The 23,093-nt window shown below is 39.9% G+C and overlaps 1 protein-coding gene across 7 annotated transcripts in view; it reads right to left on the reverse strand.

Moving 5' to 3' along the window:
- Positions 1-3,106: 3,106 nt before the first annotated feature.
- The window catches only part of CPVL (carboxypeptidase vitellogenic like), a 94,403-nt gene continuing 74,416 nt past the window's right edge, over positions 3,107-23,093 (reverse strand). For all 7 annotated transcript variants that reach the window (XM_039528024.1, XM_039528025.1, XM_039528026.1 and 4 more), the window contains 2 exons: positions 19,371-19,553; positions 3,107-3,356 (listed from right to left, as the gene is read on the reverse strand). In XM_039528024.1, the coding sequence (XP_039383958.1) occupies positions 3,246-3,356; positions 19,371-19,553 (294 nt within the window). In that variant the 3' untranslated portion in view covers positions 3,107-3,245. The remainder of the gene's footprint in view (positions 3,357-19,370; positions 19,554-23,093) is intronic.

Consider the following 23,093-nt stretch of genomic DNA (forward strand, 5'->3'; position numbering starts at 1 on the left):
GGCTACCCTTCTGATACTGGATTTCATGGGATCCTCCTATATTAAAGAAATGCAACTGTATTGAACTTTAGTATTTCATGCACAGATCTTTTAAGATGGCTATTCACTTTCATCACAGCATATTTCAAGCACAAAGTTTTAAAGCAATGCATTACAGTTCAAGGTTGAAAAAGTGCTTAATAGGGTGACTTATTCTTTTGAGAAAAATACATTAGAGAATAAAGTAAGCTGATTCTGACTTTTCATAGTGGGTTATTAGGCGTTTCCTTTTCCTCTAGTACATCCGACTAGTAGTCCTAGAATCATAGAAGATTAGGGTTGGAAGAGACCTCAGGAGGTCATCTAGTCTAACCCACTGCTCAAGCAGGACCAACACCAACTAAATCACCCAAGCCAGGGCTTTGTCAAGCCGGGCCTTAAAAACTTCTAAGGATGGAGATTCCACCACCTCCCTAGGTAACCCATTCCAGTGCTTCACCACCCTCAAAGTGAAATAGTGTTTCCTAATATCAAACCTAGACCTCCCTCACTGCAATTTGAGATCATTGCTCCTTGTTCTGTCATCTGCCACTACTGAGAACAGCCGAGCTCCATCCTCTTTGGAACACTCCTTCAGGTATTTGAAGGCTGCTATCAAATCCCCCCTCACTCTTCTCTTCTGCAGACTAAACAAACCCAGTTCCCTCAGCCTCTCCTCATAAGTCATGTGCCCCAGCCCCCTAATAATTTATTTTGCCCACCACTGGACTCTCTCCAATTTGTTCACATCCTTTCTGTAGTGGGGGGCCCAAAACTGTACACAGTATTCCAGATGTGGTCTCACCAGTGCCGAATAGAGGGGAATAATCACTTCCCTTGATCTGCTGGCAATGCTCCTACTAATGCAGCCCAATATGCCTTTAGCCTTCTTGGCAACAAGGGCACACTGCTGACTCATATCCAGCTTCTCTCCCACTGTAATCCCCGGATCCTTTTCTGCAGAACTGCTTCTTAGCCAGTCTGTCCCCAGCCTGTAGTGGTGCATGGGATTCTTCTGTCCTAAGTGCAGGACTCTGCACTTGTCCTTGTTGAACCTCATCAGATTTCTTTTGGCCCAATCCTCCAATTTGTCTAGGTCATTCTGGACCCTATCCCTACCCTCCAGTGTATCTACTTCTCCCCCCAGCTTAGTGTCATCTTCAAACTTGCTGAGGGTGCAATTCATCCCATCATCCAGATCATTAATAAAGATGTTGAACAAAACCAGCCCCAGGACCGACCCTTGGGGTACTCTGCTTGGTACCGGCCGCCAACTAGACATTGAGCTGTTGATCACTACCAGTTGAGCCCAGCAATCTAGCCAGATTTCTATCCACCTTATAGTCCATTCATCCAATCCACACTTTTTAAACTTGCAGTCAAGAATACTGTGGGAGACTATATCAAAAGCTTGACTTTAGCAAAGCTTTTGACAAATAGTCCTGCTTTAAAATAACCTGCTCTGAAATACCAGGCTTGAACTTGAAGTCATCTTAAGTTGGTTTTCATTTCAGATTCAGAAAGACAACAGAACTGAAGATGGCTGGAGGAAAGTTTGATCCTATGGATAGCTGTTGTGCATTATAGCTCTAAGACACTGATCTTCACAAACTTGCCTGTGAACCACTTCCTAGTAAGCTAGTGTGCTCTTGTCTCAATAGTGGAGCACCTCACTTTTCAACACAGTGAAACTTCCTGCTAATTGGAGCCAACACCAGGACTCTGTTTCCAGAGACCATGACCACTTAAACAAAAACTCTCCTGTACTACCAGGTTGGAGGGGTAGAAAATACACACAGGAGGAGAGAAACAAACTGCAAAATGACCAGCAGAGATTGCCTGCATCCCATATCCAGCAAGTAGTAGTAAACCGATACAAAAGAAACAGAGAGAAACATAACCAGCCATATCCTTCATATAAAAGCTAGGATATTTTCACCTTGTCTGCTTCTTATTGTCCTGATATTGCTTTTCATGTAACTTGCACACGATTTGCTGCAGGAAAGGTTTGGGACTGGGAAGAGATGTCTTAGATGGGCCATAATCTTAAAAAAATATTGAGACCACGGCTCTGTGAGCCTGCCTTGTTAATGCTGTTCAATCAAATTAATTTAGTTAGAAAAGGAAAACTTATTTACTTTGGCCCTGGGGCCTCTGGATCATATGAGCGGAGATAACCAAGAGCCAGGGAATTTAAACTGGACAAAGAACATCTGCAAATGATGTTTTGTTAAAAGATGTTATCCCAAGAAGCTTCAGTGATGGTCTAAACTTCAGTCTAGGCTGCACATGCTGCATCCTCAGGGCTCATTCAGAAATCCACTGTTTTTGTTTTCACAAGGAGCAAGGTATGGAGTTTGCTTCTTGTTGGTCTGAGGTAAGGACTTAAGCTGTTCAGCAGTACATATCAGAGTCGTTGTATGGAAACCTTTACTGAACTAATTGCAAATGGCTGATTTAGAAGCTTGGCCAGGCCTTATCTGGCTACATGTTGTCCCAATTTCTGTATGTTCATGGGTGGTGCATGACTCCTGCATTTGGTGAGACTGGACGTAAGCGCTGGAAGCTCCCTAGAAGTGTAGGGGGGCACTAGCACCCGGACCGTGGCCCCACCCTCTTTTCTGTATCAAGGCCTGCCCCCGCTCAGCCTCCTCCCCTTGAGGTCTCACCCATGCTCCACCCCCCCTCTGCCCCAGGCCCTGCTACTGCTCAGCCCCCTCTCCCACCTGCACCTCTCTGCCACCTCCCCCAAGGCCTCCCCCATCTGTGCCTTTTCCCCTCTTCCCCTGAGGCCTCCTCCACCTGCTGCTCATGCCTCTTTGCCTCTCTCTCCAAGCCCCTCCCTCGTGCCTCTTTTCCCCATCCCCTGAGGCCCCCCACCTCTAATAGAAAACATTAAAAATCTGGTAATTTCACTAGTCGAGGGATTAAGTTGCTAACATTTTCCCAAATTCTAAGGATTTTCTGGGTGAGGAAGAAGGGGAAAGGGAGAGGGAAGCTTAAGTGACTTCAGAAAGTTAGATCCATGTTGTTCTCTCAGAGTATTTTACCAATGGAAAATTTTCAACAAGGCAGACCCAGAACAAGGCACATTTATATCCATTTTATTACTCTGATCCTCAATTTCATGATTTTTCCATAAGGCAATATTTTCACTATAGTACATTCAAATAATTTCTGAAGCATTTGACAAGGTAGTACGTATACACTGCATTTTAAGTTTTATTTTAGAATCCATTTGTCTTCCATCCTTCTCCAGAGATAAATCTGTCCATCATGTCCAATGATCTTTCAGGTTGGTCATAAGGTAAAATATGTCCTCCACCTCGAACAATTACCTTCAGGGTGCAAAGAAAGAATAGATTAATAGTAAATCCTGAGCAACAAAAGTCAATTTTGCCAGCAATAATTAATTAAAACTGGGTTCTCTCATATATGGAGATCTTAGCATGCACGCTGAGTCAGAAGGATGACTCTTTCACTCTAGTCAGTAAAATATAAACACACATATCCAAAGTCAAAGTCATGTCATCTTAGACCAGTTAATAATAGGATCAAATAACTAAGCCCTAATTGGTAATCTTTGATATTTAGACAGGCCTATCATGGATACCATTACATCATGCTTTGATTTGGATGCTTTGAGTCTCCACAGGCAAACTAGCAGCAGCATCACCACCACATTGTCTGTGATTTAAATTGACTAGTCAAATATTCATTCTACCGGCAAATGTTTAAAATAACAGCACAAGTCTACATTGTATGATCTAATTTTGGAATCTGAATTTATTAGGAAACTTCGGGTCTTGAAATAATAGGTGCAATATTAGAATAATTCATTTCAACCAAACAGATGATGATAGATTATTTTCACGTTAGTTTATAGTCCTCTACTTTTTGACTTCTCATTAGACATCTTTCCCCTCTTGTATATTCCAGTTTTTGCTGAAATTCAGAAGGGAGCGCATGTGTTACTTTATTCTGAATTGAATTATTCTCATATAATTGAAGTGTGAAACTGTTTATATGATTCTGTTTTTCAAAAGCATCTTACGTTATAGTGCATTCCCAATTTTCCTGTGTTCAAATTTTAAGACATTCCTTTTTCAGTGTATGAAACTTGTTCTAGTTCATGAAGTATTTCTTCTCTCCCTCAGCCCCTCCCTTATGAAATGCTAAAAGTAAACAACTCTTTGACAACATCTTGAAGTTATTCCAAAGAAGATCTTTTACTGGCACCCACAATCCCAGTCTATAGTAGTCAAACAGAAAGTAGTAATCAGGGTTAAGTCTTGGCCATTATCTGACAAAATGACTTCTGTGCAGACATATAGCTGGACCGAGGACACCTAAACGAGTTATTTGCAATAGAAAATACAGCCGTTGAATTTAAAACATGTTTGGCAACCAGCAGCTGTTATCTGGACTACATCTCAACAGAATATATAACAGCTAAAAATCAGTCTCATATACGTTCCATTGTGCCCTCAACACCTCCACTGCACCACTAGTCTGGCTAGAGTTAAAAGATCTGTCAGTATATCTATTAAGTCCTTCCCTTTCAAGATCATCATCCATTTAGGTATAGAAATTTGCAGCATGGCTTCATAGAACCAGGACATATGGTTTGAATAAATATGCATATTAAATGTTGATTAACAATTACATTCATATTCCCTTTATCCCCAAAGGACCCTAGGGCACTTTAGAAGCCAGTTTATCAACTACACAGGGATCCGCCACTGAAATACAGCAACAGCTTAATAGCACTTTGCTACCCTAAAGATCAGCTCAACAAGAAGTGAAGAATAACACCCTCCCCATTTGACAAAAATCCCTTTGTAGTTTTAGACATAGGCAGAAGGTAATGATCCAAATACAATTTTGGCCAATACAGTCCCCCCGACCTTTCAGGATAAGAGGCATGTGTCCCTGCTTCATTTGAAAGCTCTTACTGGAGAAAAGCACAAGGTGGCTTGGCCTGAAGCTTCTGAATTTCAGTGATTTGCCCATAGTGGTTTTTGAAGCAGCCACTGTGGGTAAGATATTCAAAAAACTGCCTAGTGACTTAGGCTGCTAAGTATCTAAATTACTTTTGAAAACCAGAGTAAGGGACTTTTGAAAGTTTTACATTTACCTCAGACATGTACCAACCATTCATTTTTTTTCAATTTTTACAAATTAAACCGTAACAGCCCCCCTACAATTTCATAATATACATTAAACACAACAGCTAGTAAAGGCACAGCAACAATTATGAAGCATTAAGTAAGGTTAGCTCAGTGCAAGACTGCACACAGTTGCAGCATAATTAAATGCATCACTAAATACCAAATGTGAACTGAAAGATTTTGCAGCTTTCTACAAAGCAGTGAGGAAAGTTGTCTTTATGATCAGTCCCTTTTACTGTTGCACTCTACAAGGAAAGCAGAACCCACTAAGTTAAAAACATATCAAATGTCTCACTTTTAAAGCCTGGAATGATCGCTCATCTTTAACCCATCCTATTGTGCTGCAGTCTCAGAACTCTGACACTTCGTTCGATACCATATGTGCTGCAATTCTTCAGCGCACAAGGGGAAGTAAAGCCTCTATCAATCTAGAGTTTCAGCTTTAACTCTTAATAGTTCAGCTTTTTTAAAAACAAAAAAGTGGATATTAATCTGTTTGGATTATGCAGTTAAGCTAGTACAATTATTTCCTTGTATCTGATTTTTTTTAGGCAAGGATTCTACTTTATATAGGAACAGATTTAGTTTTGCATTTATTTATTTTTATGAAAAGATATGGTATAAATACTGGAAAACTTCCAGTTTCTAGGAATTCTGACATTCACACCAGACAGGAAGAAAAGGCAGGAATACACATTTAAGCATATTATTCTGTCACTGCTCCTCAACCCTGACCAGGAAAGACCAGACTTCCACAGGGTCATGAGAGAGAGTTCAGTCTTCATGCTAAACCAGTCCTGGGTCTTACCCAAGTAGGGACCGCCAGCTATGCCAAATTCTTTAGGATATACATTATACGACAATGTTAACTGAACTAAACCACAGCCAGTCAACCACCACATTCGTGATACTTTGGCTTTGGGATAGTTTAAATCCCAAGAGCTGCCAATACTGTTTCCCAGATAGCCCTCCATTCCCTAATCCAATCACGACCATGACCAGAAGCTGCTAGCAGTGTCATGGAGGCCAGCAATGCTGTTCCAGATTTCTATCTTAAACGACGAACTGCAAAATCTTAAATCTCAAAACAAGAGCTGGTTCAGTAAAATGAGTTAACAGCTGCATCTCCCCTCCCCCCTACTCTGCTTCTAAGAGATAAACACTGTTGGGGAAAGTAAACCAGCAGAGTTCACAGGCTTCAACTCTGACACTCTTGCAAGGAACAAAAGTAACAGTAGGATGCAGGATCTCCGCTTACATTTACTGTGACCCAAACTTCCTTTTTGACCTCGGTGTTATTAGAAAGGAGGACAGTGGCTGTAGGATGTCACTACACTGTCTGGATGCGGACGTTCAGGAATTCCAGTGAGGCTGACCTCTCAAGCATGAAGGAAGTTACTCTTCAAGCCAGGCTGGACTCGAGTTTGTTTAACCATATTACTAGTACGCATGCAATTTGTTCTGTTGACGTTTGTTAGAAGTAGTGATTTTTTAAAAAATCCTCACTCCGTTGTAGTTTTAGTCCTCTATTGTACGTGGGTGACTCAATTAACAGATAACCTGAATCATGACATTTTACATCTATACTGCTATCATAGGGTATAACTGCAGCTTGAGTAGACATACCTAAGCTAGCTTGAATCGATCTAGCTTGGATATTGGAGCAGCAAAGCTGAAGCTAGCCCATGCTGAATTACCCAGGGCTCTGGGTGGGTTTGTATAGTCCATGTTGATGTGTGCACTGCTTTGGCTTCATTACTCACTGCTAGATTAAAACTAGCCTCAGGTACATCTAGTCGAGCTGCAATCACACTATGAGATTGTGTATAGCAGGGGTCGGCAATCATTCAGAAGTGATGTGCCGAATCTTCATTTATTCACTCTGATTTAAGGTTTTGCATGCCATTAATACATTTGAACGTTTTAAGAAGGTCTCTATCTATGTCTATAATATATAACTAAACTATTGTTGTATGTAAAGTAAATAAGGTTTTTAAAATGGTTAAGAGGCTTCATTTAAAATTAAATTAAAATGCAGAGCCCCCCGGACCTGAGTGCCACTGAAAATCAGCTCGTGTGCCGCCTTCGGCATGCGTGCCATAGGTTGCCTACCCCTGGTGTATCTTAAGATCCTTGAGTGGAGAGGCAATATAGACGGAAACAGTTGCCACCTGCAGTACACATACACCCAATTTAGCACATATAAGTACAAGCATTGGTCGTCAAATTGTTCAGATTCTCTTTAAATCCAGCTACAACATTTGACCTGCCATAGTGAATTCCAAAGGCTGACTTTCTGCTGTGTGAACTGGTGTTCCTTTTTCCTTTATATTTACTTTCCATTAAAAGTGACCCTTTGTTTTTTTTATAAATGGGACAATATAAAATGAGAGACTGATCTTCTTCCTCGCTACTCTCGACTCTAATACCTTGGTGAAGTCCCCTCTGATGAAGCTTTCAGTCGCTCCATATCAGCACCCCACCAGATCTGACAATCTCAGTTACCCTTCTCTGGCTGGACCTTTTCAGTACCTACAGCAAAACCTTGTTCTAGTAAAGGTTGGTGCATTTGATTTGTTGGGGGAGCAGACCTCATGGGAGGGACAACCACTTGAGGGCTTAGGGTGGGGATTGGGGGTACAAGGAAGGAGCCAACTAGTGTACTTTGCTCAGCTAAGGAATGGGTACCGCATCACAGTCCTTTGGATTAGTGGCTTCCAGAAGTCAAGGAATCACTGGCTGAACCTTGTAACTTTTTTGGGGACGGGGGAGAGAGACATTTCCACAGCCGTCCTTACAGTCATCACTGGAAGTAATTCCAGGGCTCAGGGAGAGTGAAGACGGCAGAATTGTTTTGAAAGAAGTTAAAAGGAAATGAGTTACCCTTTGATTTGTTTCCCAGATTTTACCAACATCTGTAGTGACAAAATTAGTATCCTGGTTATCGCTGTGATACAGAAATAAAAACTCTGTCCTCCAGAGACTCCTGTGTTAAAATGCCCCAATTGTTTTTGCTCCATTTTATTCCTTGCTACTTTCTTTGTTGGCTAGTAGCTAGTTAAATTTAGACAAGTGGTTCTTTGTGGCTTAGTCTAGGATATCAATAAGCATGTACAATTAAGCCAGTGAGGGAAGTACTACAAAACAGATGTGAACAGCCCTAGACATAATTGGGTGGGTAATCTGAAGGAAGCACCAAGCACTGAAAGCCAAATCTTTTCTTGCTTTTAGATCTCTGGCAAGGCAGCACAGTTGGCTAATAGTTGGTTTTTCAAGAAGCCCTGTGGCTTTTTGGTAATGCTCTGCAGTGTCACGCAGGAGACCAGCTGGATTCCTTATGTGGATTTATTTTTCCCTGGCTGGATTGTACTGCAGAAGCAGCATGTGTTATCAGTATCTCAGACAGAACCTATATTGCAGGTGTGGCCAAACTGCAGCTCTTTTATAGTTAAAAAGTCACAGAGCCACCCCCACCCCCCGCCTTCCCATTCTCTGACTACCAGATGGGGGTGAGGGGTGGGGGTAGAGCTCGGGGCTACTGCCCTACAGTGGGGTGATGGGGCTAGGGGCTTCTCCCCTGCAGGAAAGGAATCTTGGGGCTTTAGACCCAGTGCTCCCTTCCCACAGGGCAGAAGCCCCGAGACCCTCTCCCCAAAGGGCAGAAGCTCCTAGCCCCACCACTCCACTGCAGGGCAGAAGCTGCAAGCTTCCCCTACACCCACCACTCTGGTAGGCAGAGAATGGGGGAGGATTTGGGGGGCTCCAGAAAATATTTCAAGAGAATTTAAGCCTTGGTGAACCTGACAGTGTGAGAATAAGACTAATAAAAAGAAGCTTGCACATGCACATTACATCAGGAAATTGCATCATTCTGTATTCAGCCATTGTGCTGTGCAGACCTCATGAGTTCGCGATCTCCCTGCATTCCGCAGAATACAGGCTGTGATTACTGTTCGCAAGTCACATTTGAATAGTTTTAGATTTAAGCGGTGACTCTACGTTAATTTCGTGGATGACAATAACATCTTCAAATGTAAGAAACACAAGTATGAAGAAGAAAACCAAAGTTTTAAGCCAGAACAGGAGGAAGATTTTGCATTCACTGCTAAAGGTGGCAAACCCCTGTGCCTTATCCGCAATGCATTGCTCACTCACTACAAAATGAGCAACTTGAAATGTCAATACGAAACGAATCACAATAACTTTTTGTGTAATTACTCTCCTGAATCAGAATTAAGGAAAAACAAGTTAACCACATTAAAATTACGCCTAAACAGTAAACAGACACTATTTTCGGCATTCAGTGAGGAAGCTGACACAACTGAAGTTAGTTATGTTGTGTCATGGAATATTACTTGTGTTAACATTCATACCACGATGGAGAATTTGTTAAAAAGAATATTGCAGAAGTGGTTGCAATTTTAGAGCCAAGTAACACAAAACTTCAATGACTATTAAAGAAAATTGCTATTCACGCCACACTACGGAGAGGTTCATCTCCCACATCAGAGATGATGTTGCAAGCAAGATGCAAAATGATCTAAAGAATTCTCTAGCATTCAGCCTAGCTGTCAACGAATCCACAGATATACAAGATAAAACACAACTAGCAATATTTGTTTGCTATGTTTCCGCAGGTGTAATTGTGAAAGAAGAAATGTTCTCTCTGTTAGTAACTTGCTCTCTCTCTCTCTCTCTAAAAAAAAAAAAAGAGCAGATTTACATCAACAAAGGAAAGGGAATAAGGGATGACAGATAACCAAAGTCACCATACCTCAAGATCAATGGTATCAAAAGCAGTGTCTATTCTATGGCAGCATTAATGGACAGTAGCTATTAATATAAATACCATTTATATTTGAATCTTGCTGCTATTTTCAACTGTGAAAAAAAGAATAAAAAAGTTTAGCAGCCCCATTTGTTTCTCTCGCTCTCTCTCACACACACACACACACACACACACACACACACACACACACACACTTACTTCTTAGCTAGTTTGATCCTTCCTCTCAGCAGGGGTCACTGCAGCAGTTCTACTCTACAAGTGCTAAGCACAGCGCATACTATACATGTTATTACATAAGCTATTTGTTGTGGCTACACTTGTATTTTATAGATTGGTCATCAGCTGCATTGCTTGCTTTCCAGTACAACCAACGTTCCAGGAGCAGAAGATTTCCTAATTATTGAGCCTATGATCATGGGAATCTGGAGTTTCTAAGGCTATGTCCACACTAGCACTTTTGTCAGTAAAACATATGTCACTCACACACCCTGACAGACCGAGAGAAGCACTGGTGTGGACAGTGCTGTGTCAGTGGGAGACGCTCTCCCACCAACATAGCTACTGCCACTCGTTGGGGGTAGTTTAATTATGCCAAGGGAAGAGCGTTCTCCCGTTGCTGTAAAGCAGCTATACTGGAGACCTTACAGCGGAGCAGCTGCAGCAGTACAACTGTGCTGTTGTAAGTCTATAGTGTAGACATGGACTAAATAAATTGAGGGTTACCAAGAACTGTATTTGTGATTTAAATCCATTAATATTGAATAGCTAACAAAAATCCTGCGCAGGCTTAATCTATTCATAGGACAGTCTATCAGTGAATTATAGTTGGGTAAATAATATATTTTACACAAATACTGATTGATTTCTAAAATTAATTCATTTCACCCACGATCATACGCACTTTATCATCAAAAATATTTTTGAGACAACTGTGCCCAGCAGCTCCAATCAAGATTCAGGCCTCATTGTGCTAGGAGCTCTACAAACATAAGATGACATTCTTCTTGCTTGCAGTCTAAGGTAGACAGTAGGTTGAGAGGGGGATACTTTGAAATATATGTAAAAAATGTGCACACTTTTTTGCATTAATTCCATGAACATTATAGTGATCCTGCCAACCAGCACAGTTATTTGTGAAAGCAAATTTTGAAGTTAATTTTAGTTGTTTGCTTGCATGCTCACCCAACACAGAAACTGCAAAATCCTGTGACCCAACTGACCAACTGCAGCTAGGAAACAGCTAAGATAGAATATTTAGAATCAGTGAAAACTGAAATGAAAGGAAAAAAGTGGAAAATAAAAGAGAAAAAGACATTGCAACTTGCTTATACAGATTCCACAAATAGAAAGACTAAATTAATTAGTAAAACATGTTCACTGCAAATTATTCACTCAGCACTAATACTGTTGCTCTTCACAGAGTGTTAAGAACAATGCACAATGTTGTGACACTCAATTTTGGGATAGACCAAGAAGCCTCGACTATTATTGTCTTTGGTGACAGCACAATACACAACAAAAAGGCAATTTTCTATCCAGCAATATCTGTGCAATCTCTCAGAAATCAGTGGGGTTGCAGGTGGATAAGCAGAATCTGACCCAATGGAAGTGTACTGGATGTTTGATTGGATTTATTTGCATTGATTAGATGTTTTCCTAAAAATATGGTCTAGTTCAAACAGAAATTAATTCAGGGAAGTTCTATGGTAGAAAGTCAAACTAGAAGATCACAATACTCTATTCTAGTCTGAAAATCTGTGAATCTACAGATAGAGCTACAAATCATTCGTCACATTTGATTTTTACATTAAGAGGACAAATACTATTTTGTTTTGATCATATGGGAGTCACTTCTGCTGTGAAATAAATTTCACAGACTGGAACAGGCCACTAGTGATATTTTAAAATTTGGTTAAAAGGGGGAGAGGGGTAGGATTAAGGTGCTCCATTTTTTATTATAGCTCACTGGTTTCTTAATTTAGGAATGATTTTTCTAGGACTGCTGATTCAATGTATATTGTATTACCTGAACAAAGAATTACATTGCTCAGTTAGAGCCAGTCTAATCTCACTCTGTAATACAGATAACAGAGTTTCTCAGTAGTGGATTCATAAAATAAATGTGTGCTGTACATTTGAGTTGAAAGAAAAGTTACTGAAAACTAGAGTCTAATCAGTACCAAACATGTATACATCAATGTATCACGTATGTGCATGGGCACAGATTTAAGAAGAATCAACATCAAATGTTCAAAGGGATTGCACAACGCAGATATTAAATCCAGCCTCTCTGCAGTTTTTTCCCCATGAAGAGTTGTCCCTGTGCCTGACAGCAGGAACACAGATATGCTAGTAACAGATTTTTTTGGTTCGCTGGCAATTAAAAAAAATCAAAAAAAAAAATCAATACATCTATTTTGGGTTGAACAAAACAGTTCGTTTCAATTTCAAGCTTAACATTTTTCAACATTTTAAAAATAAAACTGAAGGAAATTTCTAAATGAAAAGTCATTTGGAACTGTACATTGAAATATTTCATTTAAATAAAGTTGTAAGAAAACATTTTGACTTTTTAGAATGTTGCGTTCTTCCACTGCTCCCAACATGAGCAATTAGGCAAAGCTGATGTGAATTTGCAACACCTTTCAGTGTTGCTGAACCTACATTTTTTTCCTCAAAAAGAGTTTTGTCCCCCAAAATTTCACCTAGCTCTAATCATGAACCTAGTTCAGTTGCTCTTCATGGCAGGAATCAAGTGTTGTCTGCAGTTTAACAATTACCATAACAAAACCAAGTTTTTCTTCCTGAGAACTAGCTGTCCTTGGGAATAATTATCCCAAATCTATTTAGCAGTTTCTTTCTTCCATCAAAAACAACCTCTCTTTTTTTGCATGTTTACTGATATTGCTTACCACAATACAGCTACAGCAATCTATAAAATCCTCACAAGGACCCTGAATTCAGTAACATGCTCAAGCAAGAGTTGATCGAGTATAATGGGTCGTAAGACTTAAGTACTTTGCTGAATTGAGGCCAAATACTTTAAAGTCATATCAAACAGTCTGTTTCTTTAGTAGAACTCTTACATTTTTAATTATTCTGATTAAATAATTTTTCCTGCAGGACTTGGATAAAATCAAGGGTACTGGTTTGGATTTTATCCAAGTTCTGGCCAATAGACATTTTAACCTGTGAGTAAAAATGACCGGCAAATACACTAAGGATTTGTGAAGTTTTGCCTAGACAATGGAGATACAGGGCAGGAAGTTGGGATGTAAATTGTCCATCTGGATAATGATGTTCCCTCTGAAGTTGTTACAAATGGTTACAGTAGGGCTCTTTTTAATTTTTTTTAAAATGATGGGACAGATCCTTTGAAATCACAAGGACATGATTCCCCATGTGGAACTCATTTTTAGTTTTTGCTCTTCGGTTTAGTAGATTTAAATTTGTTCTTGCTCAGAACAGCTAAATTTAGTGAACTAGAATTTGGAAGGAAATTAGGATTACATTTTCCAGGTATAGTTGTATAGTTCCCATAGACTGAAAAAGGGCCTTAGCATGGGTGTTGCTTCTGTGTTAAGCTATTAAAATTTAGATTTAGATTTTAAAAGCATTGTAACCATTTTATTTTTACATTTATCTACATCTAGAACCACAACAGCATATAGAATCATAGAATCATAGATCAGAAGGGACCAATATGATCATCTAGTCTGACCTCCTGCAAGAATCCCTACTAGAAATACCTCGCCTAATGCATCCCAATACCGCATTTGCTTTCTTAACGGCCACATCACATTGCCTGCTCATGGTCAAATTGTAACTATTCCCCATCTCTGCTGTGTCCTCAACTGGGATTTCCATGAGATTCCTTTAGTCAGTCTTTAAAATACTATAAAAAAGTAGACACTTAAGAGGTGTGCAGACTCATCAAACGTGATCAGATCCATATTCTTACACATATCAGTGGGTTCCAGCACCCAATATCAATGTTAAGGGAAGTTATTTGTTCTGCCCCAAACACCACACCACAATGTGCTGATCTCACATCTTCATTGACTTAAAGCTTTGGTGTTTGGTGAAGCCTACATAAAGTGAGATAACTACAAGAGTGAAGCTAATTTATAAAGTCTATTGTCCTTAGATCTTCATCCCCTCCTTTTCTTGTCCAGGACCATACTAAAAAAATAAAAAAGCACCAGTTTAACTAGATCTATTTTAAAATCTAGTTAAACCGGTGCAAACACCTAGACGTGTACACATTTAAACTAAACTGATTAAGCAACTAGTTTAAATTGGTAAATCTTAAAAAAGTGGTCTCTTTAAATTAGGGGATTACATTAGTTTAAATCAGATATATTTTTAAAAATATATTTAGTTAGTTAAACTGGTGTGTTTTCCTCCCTTCTAATTAATAGAAAGGATTCACACTGGAGTCTAACATACGTCATGCGTCTGACAAAGTGGGTATTCACCCACAAAAGCTTATGCTCCAATACGTCTGTTAGTCTATAAGGTGCCACAGGACTCTTTGTTGCTTTTAACATACTATAGTTTAAGTTAAGAATCAGAGAGCTTGGCAGAAAATAAGGTTTTATTTTTGGCAGAGAGACAGCTTCTGTTTTATGCGACTAATACCGAAGAGAAAGTCCATCATGATTATAGTCCATTTTTTCCATTACCACACACTTGTTATATGTAAGGAGTCTACAGCTCCAAGTTCCACAGAGAATGCTTTTGTTACTGCAGAACAATTCTATTTTATAGTTGAGCAGTAACAGGAGAGGATCTCTGCCAAAGTTTTAAAATCACCTATATAAAATGCAAAGACCTGGATGCAGAGTTAAACACCTCTTACTTATCACAAACACATGTGATTCTCATTTCTTTCACTGCATAGTATGCAATGTTAGAATATCGTTTAATCCTAGATTTATTTGATATTCATGGGAAGAGCAAATCATGTGCTGAAGTTTGCCGAAGGCCTTTGATTTTGGCATAAGCTACCTTTAAGTGCCCTTTTCTCCTTTAATTATGGTCTAAATTAGATGAGACTTTCGGTACATTGGCATTTCTGAAAAAATACTTTATATCATGGAGCCTGGCAAAACACACAGGACAGGGTCAGATACATATACAAAAAAAGAATACAGAAAGGAGAACAGAAGGCGTTCTAAGGCCTAATCTACAGACGTGTACTGTGCCAAATACCATTTGTTCTAGCTAAAACACATCCACACACAAAAGCAATTCAAACAGTTTAAAAATGTGTTAGATGCCATTTGGGGTAGACTAAACTTCAGCAGGGCTAAATACCGTTTCACTCTGAAGTATTTCAGTGCTAGAGTACATACACACTAGCTGAACAGTTAATCTAGTCCTCCTACTGCTGTCCCACAGTGCATTTGTGGCCTTCAAAATCTCCCAGAATGCCACTAGTGTTACTTGTGGAACAGTGCTAGCATGAATACAGGGCAAACCTGCAAGTCTCCTTAACACAATTCAACATCCATAAGAGTGTGCCTCGCTGGAGTGCCCCCTGCTGGCTATAGGTAGCTCTGCAGTGTCCTGCCTTAGCTTCCTCTTCTGCTTAGGGTCCATTAAAAAGCCCACACCATCCAGATATTCAAAACAAACCCCATTTCTGGCAATCAATTTATTAAATCCTGCACAAAGTCTTTCAAAACCTCCAGTCTTCCCACAATTTCAAACTGGGCCCTGTCTTCCTGCTCTCCCAGTGTTTCTTGCCTGGAGTTTGACATTCTCTGCATTCTCCACAGATCTCCTTCTTGTTAGTGTCTTTACCCCTCTGACTCAGGGCCCTGGAGGAGCCTTCTTACTCCCTGCAATGTCTGTATGCATCTGCCGTCCCACCTGCAGCACCTTTTCTCTCCAGGCATGTCTACACTTCAATAAAACACCCACAGTTGGCTCGTACCCACAGACTTGGTCTCGCAAGGTCATAAAATTACAGGGTCATAAAATTACATCCAGGCTCAGGCTGAAGCCTAGGCATAGGATCCTCACCCCTAAAAGGGTCCCAGAGCCTGAGCCTGGACATCTACACTGTAATTTTATAGCCCCACCATCAGACCCCTGCAAGCCAGTCAGCTGACGCAGCCAGCCACAGGTGTTTTATTACAGTGTAGACATACCCTTCCTTATCTACCGCAGGCCCGAATGGGTCACCTGACCCAATAATTGATGAGGAGGTGTCAATACCAAGAGAGGGAAAATTGCTTTTGTAGTGAGCCAGCCACTCCCAGTCCCAATTCAAGCCCAAATTAATGGTGTTACAATTCATTTGCAAACTTATCTCTGCAGTTTCTCTTTGAAGTCTGTTTTTGAAGTTTTTTTTATTGAAGGATGGCTACTTTTAAATCTGTTATTGAATGTCCAGGGAGATTGAAGTTTTCTCCTACTGGCTTTTGTATGTTACCATTCCTGATGTCTGATTTGTGTCCATTTATTCTTTGACATAGGGACTGTCTGGTTTGGCCAATGTACATGGCAGAGTGGCATTGCTGGCACGAGATGCCACATTTTTTCCACCCTTTTGTAAGGGAGGCCATGGCTGAGCAAGACATTCCAAGTCTTCTTCCAATTTCTTTGTAGCAGCCTCTGGTTTGATGTGTATGATCCCAGATAACTAAATTCACCTACTGCTGCTACAGCTTAACTATTAATCGTGATGTCTGCTTGCATTCTGTTGTTACTGATTGTGTCAATGTATATGCATTTCATTTTTGCCATTCAGGAATTGTCCACATTCCTCACTAACAGTTTTTACAGACTCCAGCATTTGTTGTATTGCATCGATGGTTGCAGTAAAGAGAGTGTCATATCATCAGCATATGTGAGGTTGGTTAAGAAGTGTCCACTAATGGAAATCCAGGGCTTGTATCTTAATAAATTTTCCATAAATATTGAAAAGACTTGGGGACAGAATGCACACTTGTCTCAAACCCAGCGAAAAACCACTCACCATCACTCACTTCTGTTTCCACTATGGTCTGTTGTTGACAGTAGAGATTGAACTCATAAGATGCTCTGCATGTCTGCCAGTACCCTCCACAGATGGTCATGTCAAACACTTGGAAGTAGTCAATGAAACACAATCAGTGGGTGATTATACTCACTGCATTTTTCAACTATATGACAGATATTTACGATCTGATCACATGTGCCTTGTACGTCTCCGACACCAGCTTGTTGTGGTGGTAGTTCTGCTTCATTCAATCCTGGATTACGTAGAGTGGCATTTTATTTGCATTCGAGATCAGGGAGCTGGTATGATAATTGCTGCACTCTGTTATACCCACTTGTTTGGCAAGGGCAAAAATATTTCCTTTGTCCAGTGGTCTGGCCAATTTCTAGTCATCCATATGTTACTGGAAATTTTCCATGAGATCAATAGCATGGTCACCAATCACTTTTAACAGTCCTCCTGGTACTTTATGTACCCCTAGTGCTTTCCCAGGCTTCATTTTCATAGCAGCATACCCCATTTCCTCTTACAGGATAGATGGCTCTGGCTCTGTACTCTTTTCTGTAATCCTGTACCATAAATGGCTCTGATGAGGCATGCAGATTATTGTGCCAATCTTTATCTGCATTTGATATCACCTTCAGTAAGAACTCTGTCTTCATGGTCTTTTATTATGCCTGGTTTCAGGGAAAACTTTTTTAGTAAGAAGTCTGACCACTGTGAACGTACCTTCTGTATTATTACTCTCTCTATAATTTCAAGTTCCTTGAATTTTGCCCTGATGCATTCATTCGTTTTGTCTAGTCTGCTTTTGAATCTGTCTGCTCAATGTCTTGTATTCTCTCCAACATTCTTTAGTCTCCAAGCCACTCTCTTTCACTCTGCATTGTTTTTTTGACAACTCAAAACACCTTCTCTGTTAACCCTGGTGCAGTCCAACCCTGACTTTTCAAAATGTGTGCTTTGGTAGCTTTGAGCATGGTAGTTTTCATTTTATTCCAAAATTCATTCACATTGTTCTCCTCTTTCACTTATGAAAATGACTCAATCTTGATCTGTACAGAAGTCATGTTGTTTTTGCTGATTTTGGACAGGTCCAGATATTGTGGACCTGCTAAACATTTTATCTTTTTAAGTTGTAATTTTAGGTTTCAGGGCTTCAGGATAATAGTTGATAACCTAACCTGCAGTCTGCACTTGGGAAAGTGTTTATTCATTGAATACAATCTCCAGTATCCCTGTATCATTACATAGTCCATTTGGTTATTGGACATGCTGTCAGATGACCTCCATGTAAATATACATCTAAGATGTTGGGTAAGATTGTGTTTGTAATGACCAGATGATTAGAGCAGCAGAATTCAACTAAACACCTTTTTCTCTCCTTTTGTAAATCCAGACCATTGTTTCCCATTACTACTTTATGAGTGCTTGCAGCTCCAGCTTTCAGGTTCAGGTCTCCAATTACAAGGATGATGTCTTTGCGTGGCGTTTTAATGAGTCTTTCTTCAAACTGTTCATAGAACTCAACTGTGGTGGCTTGAGCTGCTTTCTACAGGGGCATAAACCTGTATGATCTACTTATTAATTAGGTTTACTTGAAGTGAATCGTAATGATTATATCTCTGATTGGATTACATCCAAGTACACACTTTGAGCTCTCCTTGGATAAGATACACACAATCCTCAGTAGTACACCACATACCCACCCATTTCCATGAAACGAACCCTACCATTCCATCACAGCTTTGAGATTCCACATACATCGATCTTACTTATTTCCAATTCGTTGGTCACAAGGACAACCTTCCCTTCACACATACTCCTCACATTCCATGTTCTTACTGTGATGATTCATTTATGAAGGTTCAGATCATTCTTTTCCTTGGTGCAATTATCAGGCACCGTACTTCTCAAGGATTTGGTGCAGCACCATTATAACTGCAACCACTACTCTTACTGGCTGGAACTTCCCCCCCATATAATTTGTTGCACCTTCAGGTCTGTGGTGTGGGGTGGTCTCACCATCCAGAGCCACACGTGGATCATGTTAACTTTGTTCTTCCATGATAGTTCCCATTGTAAAAAGTACAGAAGGTGGTTTCCCATTGCCTTCCCACCAGTTTGTGGTTGTCATTGGTTAAACTGTGGTTTAACCCTTCTACCTTTCAGTGACATTTCCTCCACCTGGGATGCCACTACCGTACTAAAATGCTCATTCATCCAAAGCCGTTGGCACTTCCTGAGGCTGTCAATCACAGGTGGTATCACCTATTGCCATTATAGTAGCAGGCTACTCTACAACCTGACCTGCAGGAATCTAAATATATAAGGTAATATCCTCAGCATAGTCAACAACTGCTTATATAGAGTCCACGTCTCAAGAGCTTCCTTTCCTTACCTGATAGAATTCACCAGCTTGGCGCACATAACCAGCCACCTCCTTGTCAAGGGGATGGATCCTCCAAATGAGTCTTTCAGCACTTTTGTATTCTTCCACCTTGCTCCATGGCACAGTAGGCAGAAAGCGTTCCGTCAGTGGAGCTGCTACTATGATATCAAGCTGCCCACTGTATAACAGAACCTGGAAGAAGACGAAGCAGTCAATATTAAAGAAACTGTAAAGCTCACTTCAACAAAATTTAGCTCTGCAGTACTTTAGATTCAGCACATTAAGCCCTGGGTGGCCACATGAACCTCTGGAGTAGAGTAGTCTAAAATTTCAAAGACACAAACATGACTTAAAGCCATCTTAACCTCCCACAACTGGCCCCTACCTGTGCTTTCTGGGCTGCGCAGAATTGCAGCCCTGTTCTCTCTCTTTTTCCAGGAGGAGATCAACACCACCATCAACACTGCAGTACCCATACTATGCCAAAACTGGTGTCAAAAAGATCTGAGAAATCCAGATATTGCAAGATTTGTTTTCGCACAACTGTCTCAAAAGTCTTCCAAGAGTCAATCAAAACTGAAGGCTCAGCTCCTTAAGAAGGCATATTGATAGCATGTTATTTGACTATGAATATTTATATCTGCTATATGTGCATTTTGTATTTTAAATTACTGAAAGCCAATGCAAAAGCTCAATCTATGACTGAAGTTTAGAAAAGTAGACAGTCTGAGACAGCCAGGAATTAAGATACCATTTAACATTCTCAAAACTGTAGTTGAATCAGGACTTTAATAAAAATCCTACCAGCCATTATAACAGAGCGGTAACATTGATTAAGAATTACACATCAGACATTTCTATGATGCACTTAACACCACTGCTCAGGCAAAAAGGTATCATTTTCACAAGAATAGCAAAAAAATGATTTGACTTCATATAATACAAAGTAAGGTACATAAATATAGTAGTATATAAATAAAATCAGGATGAGAACTTAGTTAAAATATATGTTTAGTCTAAGATTTAGTGTTTCCTTAAAAATACTGCTTACATAAAAAGTTTGACATAATAAATGCCATTAACCCTTTGACACTGGGCCTGAGCATATGCAGAAAGTGAATCATGATGAGAGCACTACTAACCACAAGCAACAAACTATACATAGGTAGGTGTTCAAGCCAGTGGATGTCTTCTGAAACTCTCTGATGGGGCAAAGTTTTTTTGGTGGGGAGGTTGACACACACGACAATATCCCAGGAAAACCTCATGGAATTAAATTAAACCTTATTTAATTACATTTAATACCTCTGTGATCCATTGTATTGAAATGTAAATATTTTTGTACCATTGTGGGACTTCTTTAGGAGGAGGAAGGATTAATGCAATCTCCGGGAGATAATATGAACTTCAAAAGACTATGCTGAACAGTGGTTGATCTTTTGCAAAAAAATGTAAAGTGGAATTCCTAGGAAGTACTGGGGAGAACTGGACTGCAAACCTCCAAATACAAACAACTTTTGAAGTTTTGCTCTGAGGTGGGGGACCATTTGTCTGCTGATCATGGGTTATCAGAGGACAGTTCAATGACCTAATCTGGATTCTCCAGGGACCAACAGACAAGAAAGGACTTTTGAATAAATATCCTGAGTTTAAGCTGACTCGGGGACTTCTTCCTAACCCAGCAAATGGACGGGACCTTTGGTCCATGGAGGGAAAGGTTGGAAGGACTTGGCCTACTGACACCCCTTAGGACTGTGTGCTAGTTCTAAGCTGAGGCTGTTATGAACTTATGACCATAGAAGAGACCTCCTTTGTAGGGTCTGAAGGACTAACCACTTTCCAGAGCCCATGTCGGAATTGGGGTGACCTCTAGTAAGCTTCTGAGAATGCATGTAGGCTCTTTTATTGTTGTTAATGTTATCTACAACAATTTTATCCTAAGAATAAATAAGCTTGCACAGAAAGAGCTATGTGGTAGCTTATAACTGTTGCAATTCTTCTGTTATTACTCTCTGAAGAGAAGGCAAGAGAAGCCTGCTTAGACACCCTGTCTTTTGTTGTTCAGACTGGAGATACCCGGGTCAGAAGGGAAAGAGATGCATGTCTCCATCAAAGAAAGGTGGTGGCCAAGAGAGCTGGAAGCCTGGAAATAGATGCCCTTGCCGTACCATACAGGGGAATTAAGGTACAGTGGCTCTGAACTGTCACAGAGGGGTTCCAGGCTTTTTACTTTCCCACTTGCCAGAGTAAAGAAAATTGGTTGAATCCTCAAAGTAAATGTGCATATTACTTTAGGAAAGGTGTATTATCTGCATTATAAAAAAAAAGTTTCCTCACTCCAGAGTAGGGTTTCTTTATAAATCCCATATTTAAGTAGTATTTACATTTTGTATCAATCAGCATCTAACAGCAGTCTGGTAGTGCTCAAACTAACAAAGACCTTTGTACGTCGAGAATATGAACACATTTCCTGTGTGCTATTTATTCCTTGTTACCAAAAATTTTGGTGAAGTTAAAAGCTTTTTTTAATAAGGCTCATCCAAACTAGTTCAATAAAATAATTGCATTGTTTATATAAAGGAGCTTTGCCTCAAAGACCTCATGGTCACTGCAAAATCTTCTGCAGCTGTTATATTCAACAGTATGGGAACAATTATATCTGTGTTGTGCTCCTGAGTATAGGCTAGAACACAGAACAGTATTACACAGCCAAGATTATGCTTTAAACAACTGTGGTAAATCTTCTATAGAAATTCCACAAAGAGTATTTTAACACAGAAGTTACACACAGTCTAAACTAGCATTAACTTGTCCCATTGCTTGACAAATCTACTTCTAGGAGAGAAATAAAGTTTATATAGCTTTATCTGCATAAAAAACCCAGCAAAATGAACTTTTCTAGTACAAATACCAAGTCTTTAGACTGACTACAAATCATTACTTAAAATGACTAGAAGAATCATTGAGAAATGCCAAGTTACTCTATATAAAGAAATAACTTGCGAGAAAGGGAAGACTAATTGCTACTTTTATGTGTAGTCCCTAATATAGTAAGATTTCTTATGATTTTTTTCCCCCAAGAGAAACACAATCTCTTTCTAATGTTACGGTGGAAACCAGATTAAAGAGCAATCAATACAAGTGATGCTGAGGCAAAACCACAGAGGAGAAAAAAAAACTTTTCTCTATACCTAATGAGACTTAATTCATAGGAGGTTATAGCTTGCTTTTTAAATGCTTGCTTTTTACCACAATTTCACTCCTCTAAAACATTATTATAATTTCTCCTTTTGCTCTTTCCTTATGTTTCTCGGAATTGGTTACCAGTGATTATTAGTCCCAGTAAATTGGACCCAATTACACAAACAAGTACTAGGCTAGATAGTTAGGTGTTGAGCCACAGAAACTCCATCAGCTTCCCAAATGAGAAATTCAGAAGACATTTTAATGGTGGTAGAGATATGCCAGATCCAACACTATGGCCCTGCCCCATCTCAGCCTTACAATTTTTCCTAGCTGTTTAGCTGTCTAGTGAGTTTGACTCTGTGGAGACTGTTGAGAGTCCATTAAAGTCCTCCATGTGAAAATCAGCTGTGAGGCAGACTGGCAAGATGTCAAGATAGTCTTCCACAGTTTACAGAAATAAAGTCTGATTGAAGACATGTTCAGATTGCAGTTCAGTACCTGACTGATGCCAGGTACTTAATGTTAAATACATCTAGGAGTTTGGCT

The sequence above is a fragment of the Mauremys reevesii genome, linkage group 2, assembly GCF_016161935.1.
Source record: "Mauremys reevesii isolate NIE-2019 linkage group 2, ASM1616193v1, whole genome shotgun sequence".
Taxonomy (NCBI): domain Eukaryota; kingdom Metazoa; phylum Chordata; order Testudines; family Geoemydidae; genus Mauremys; species Mauremys reevesii.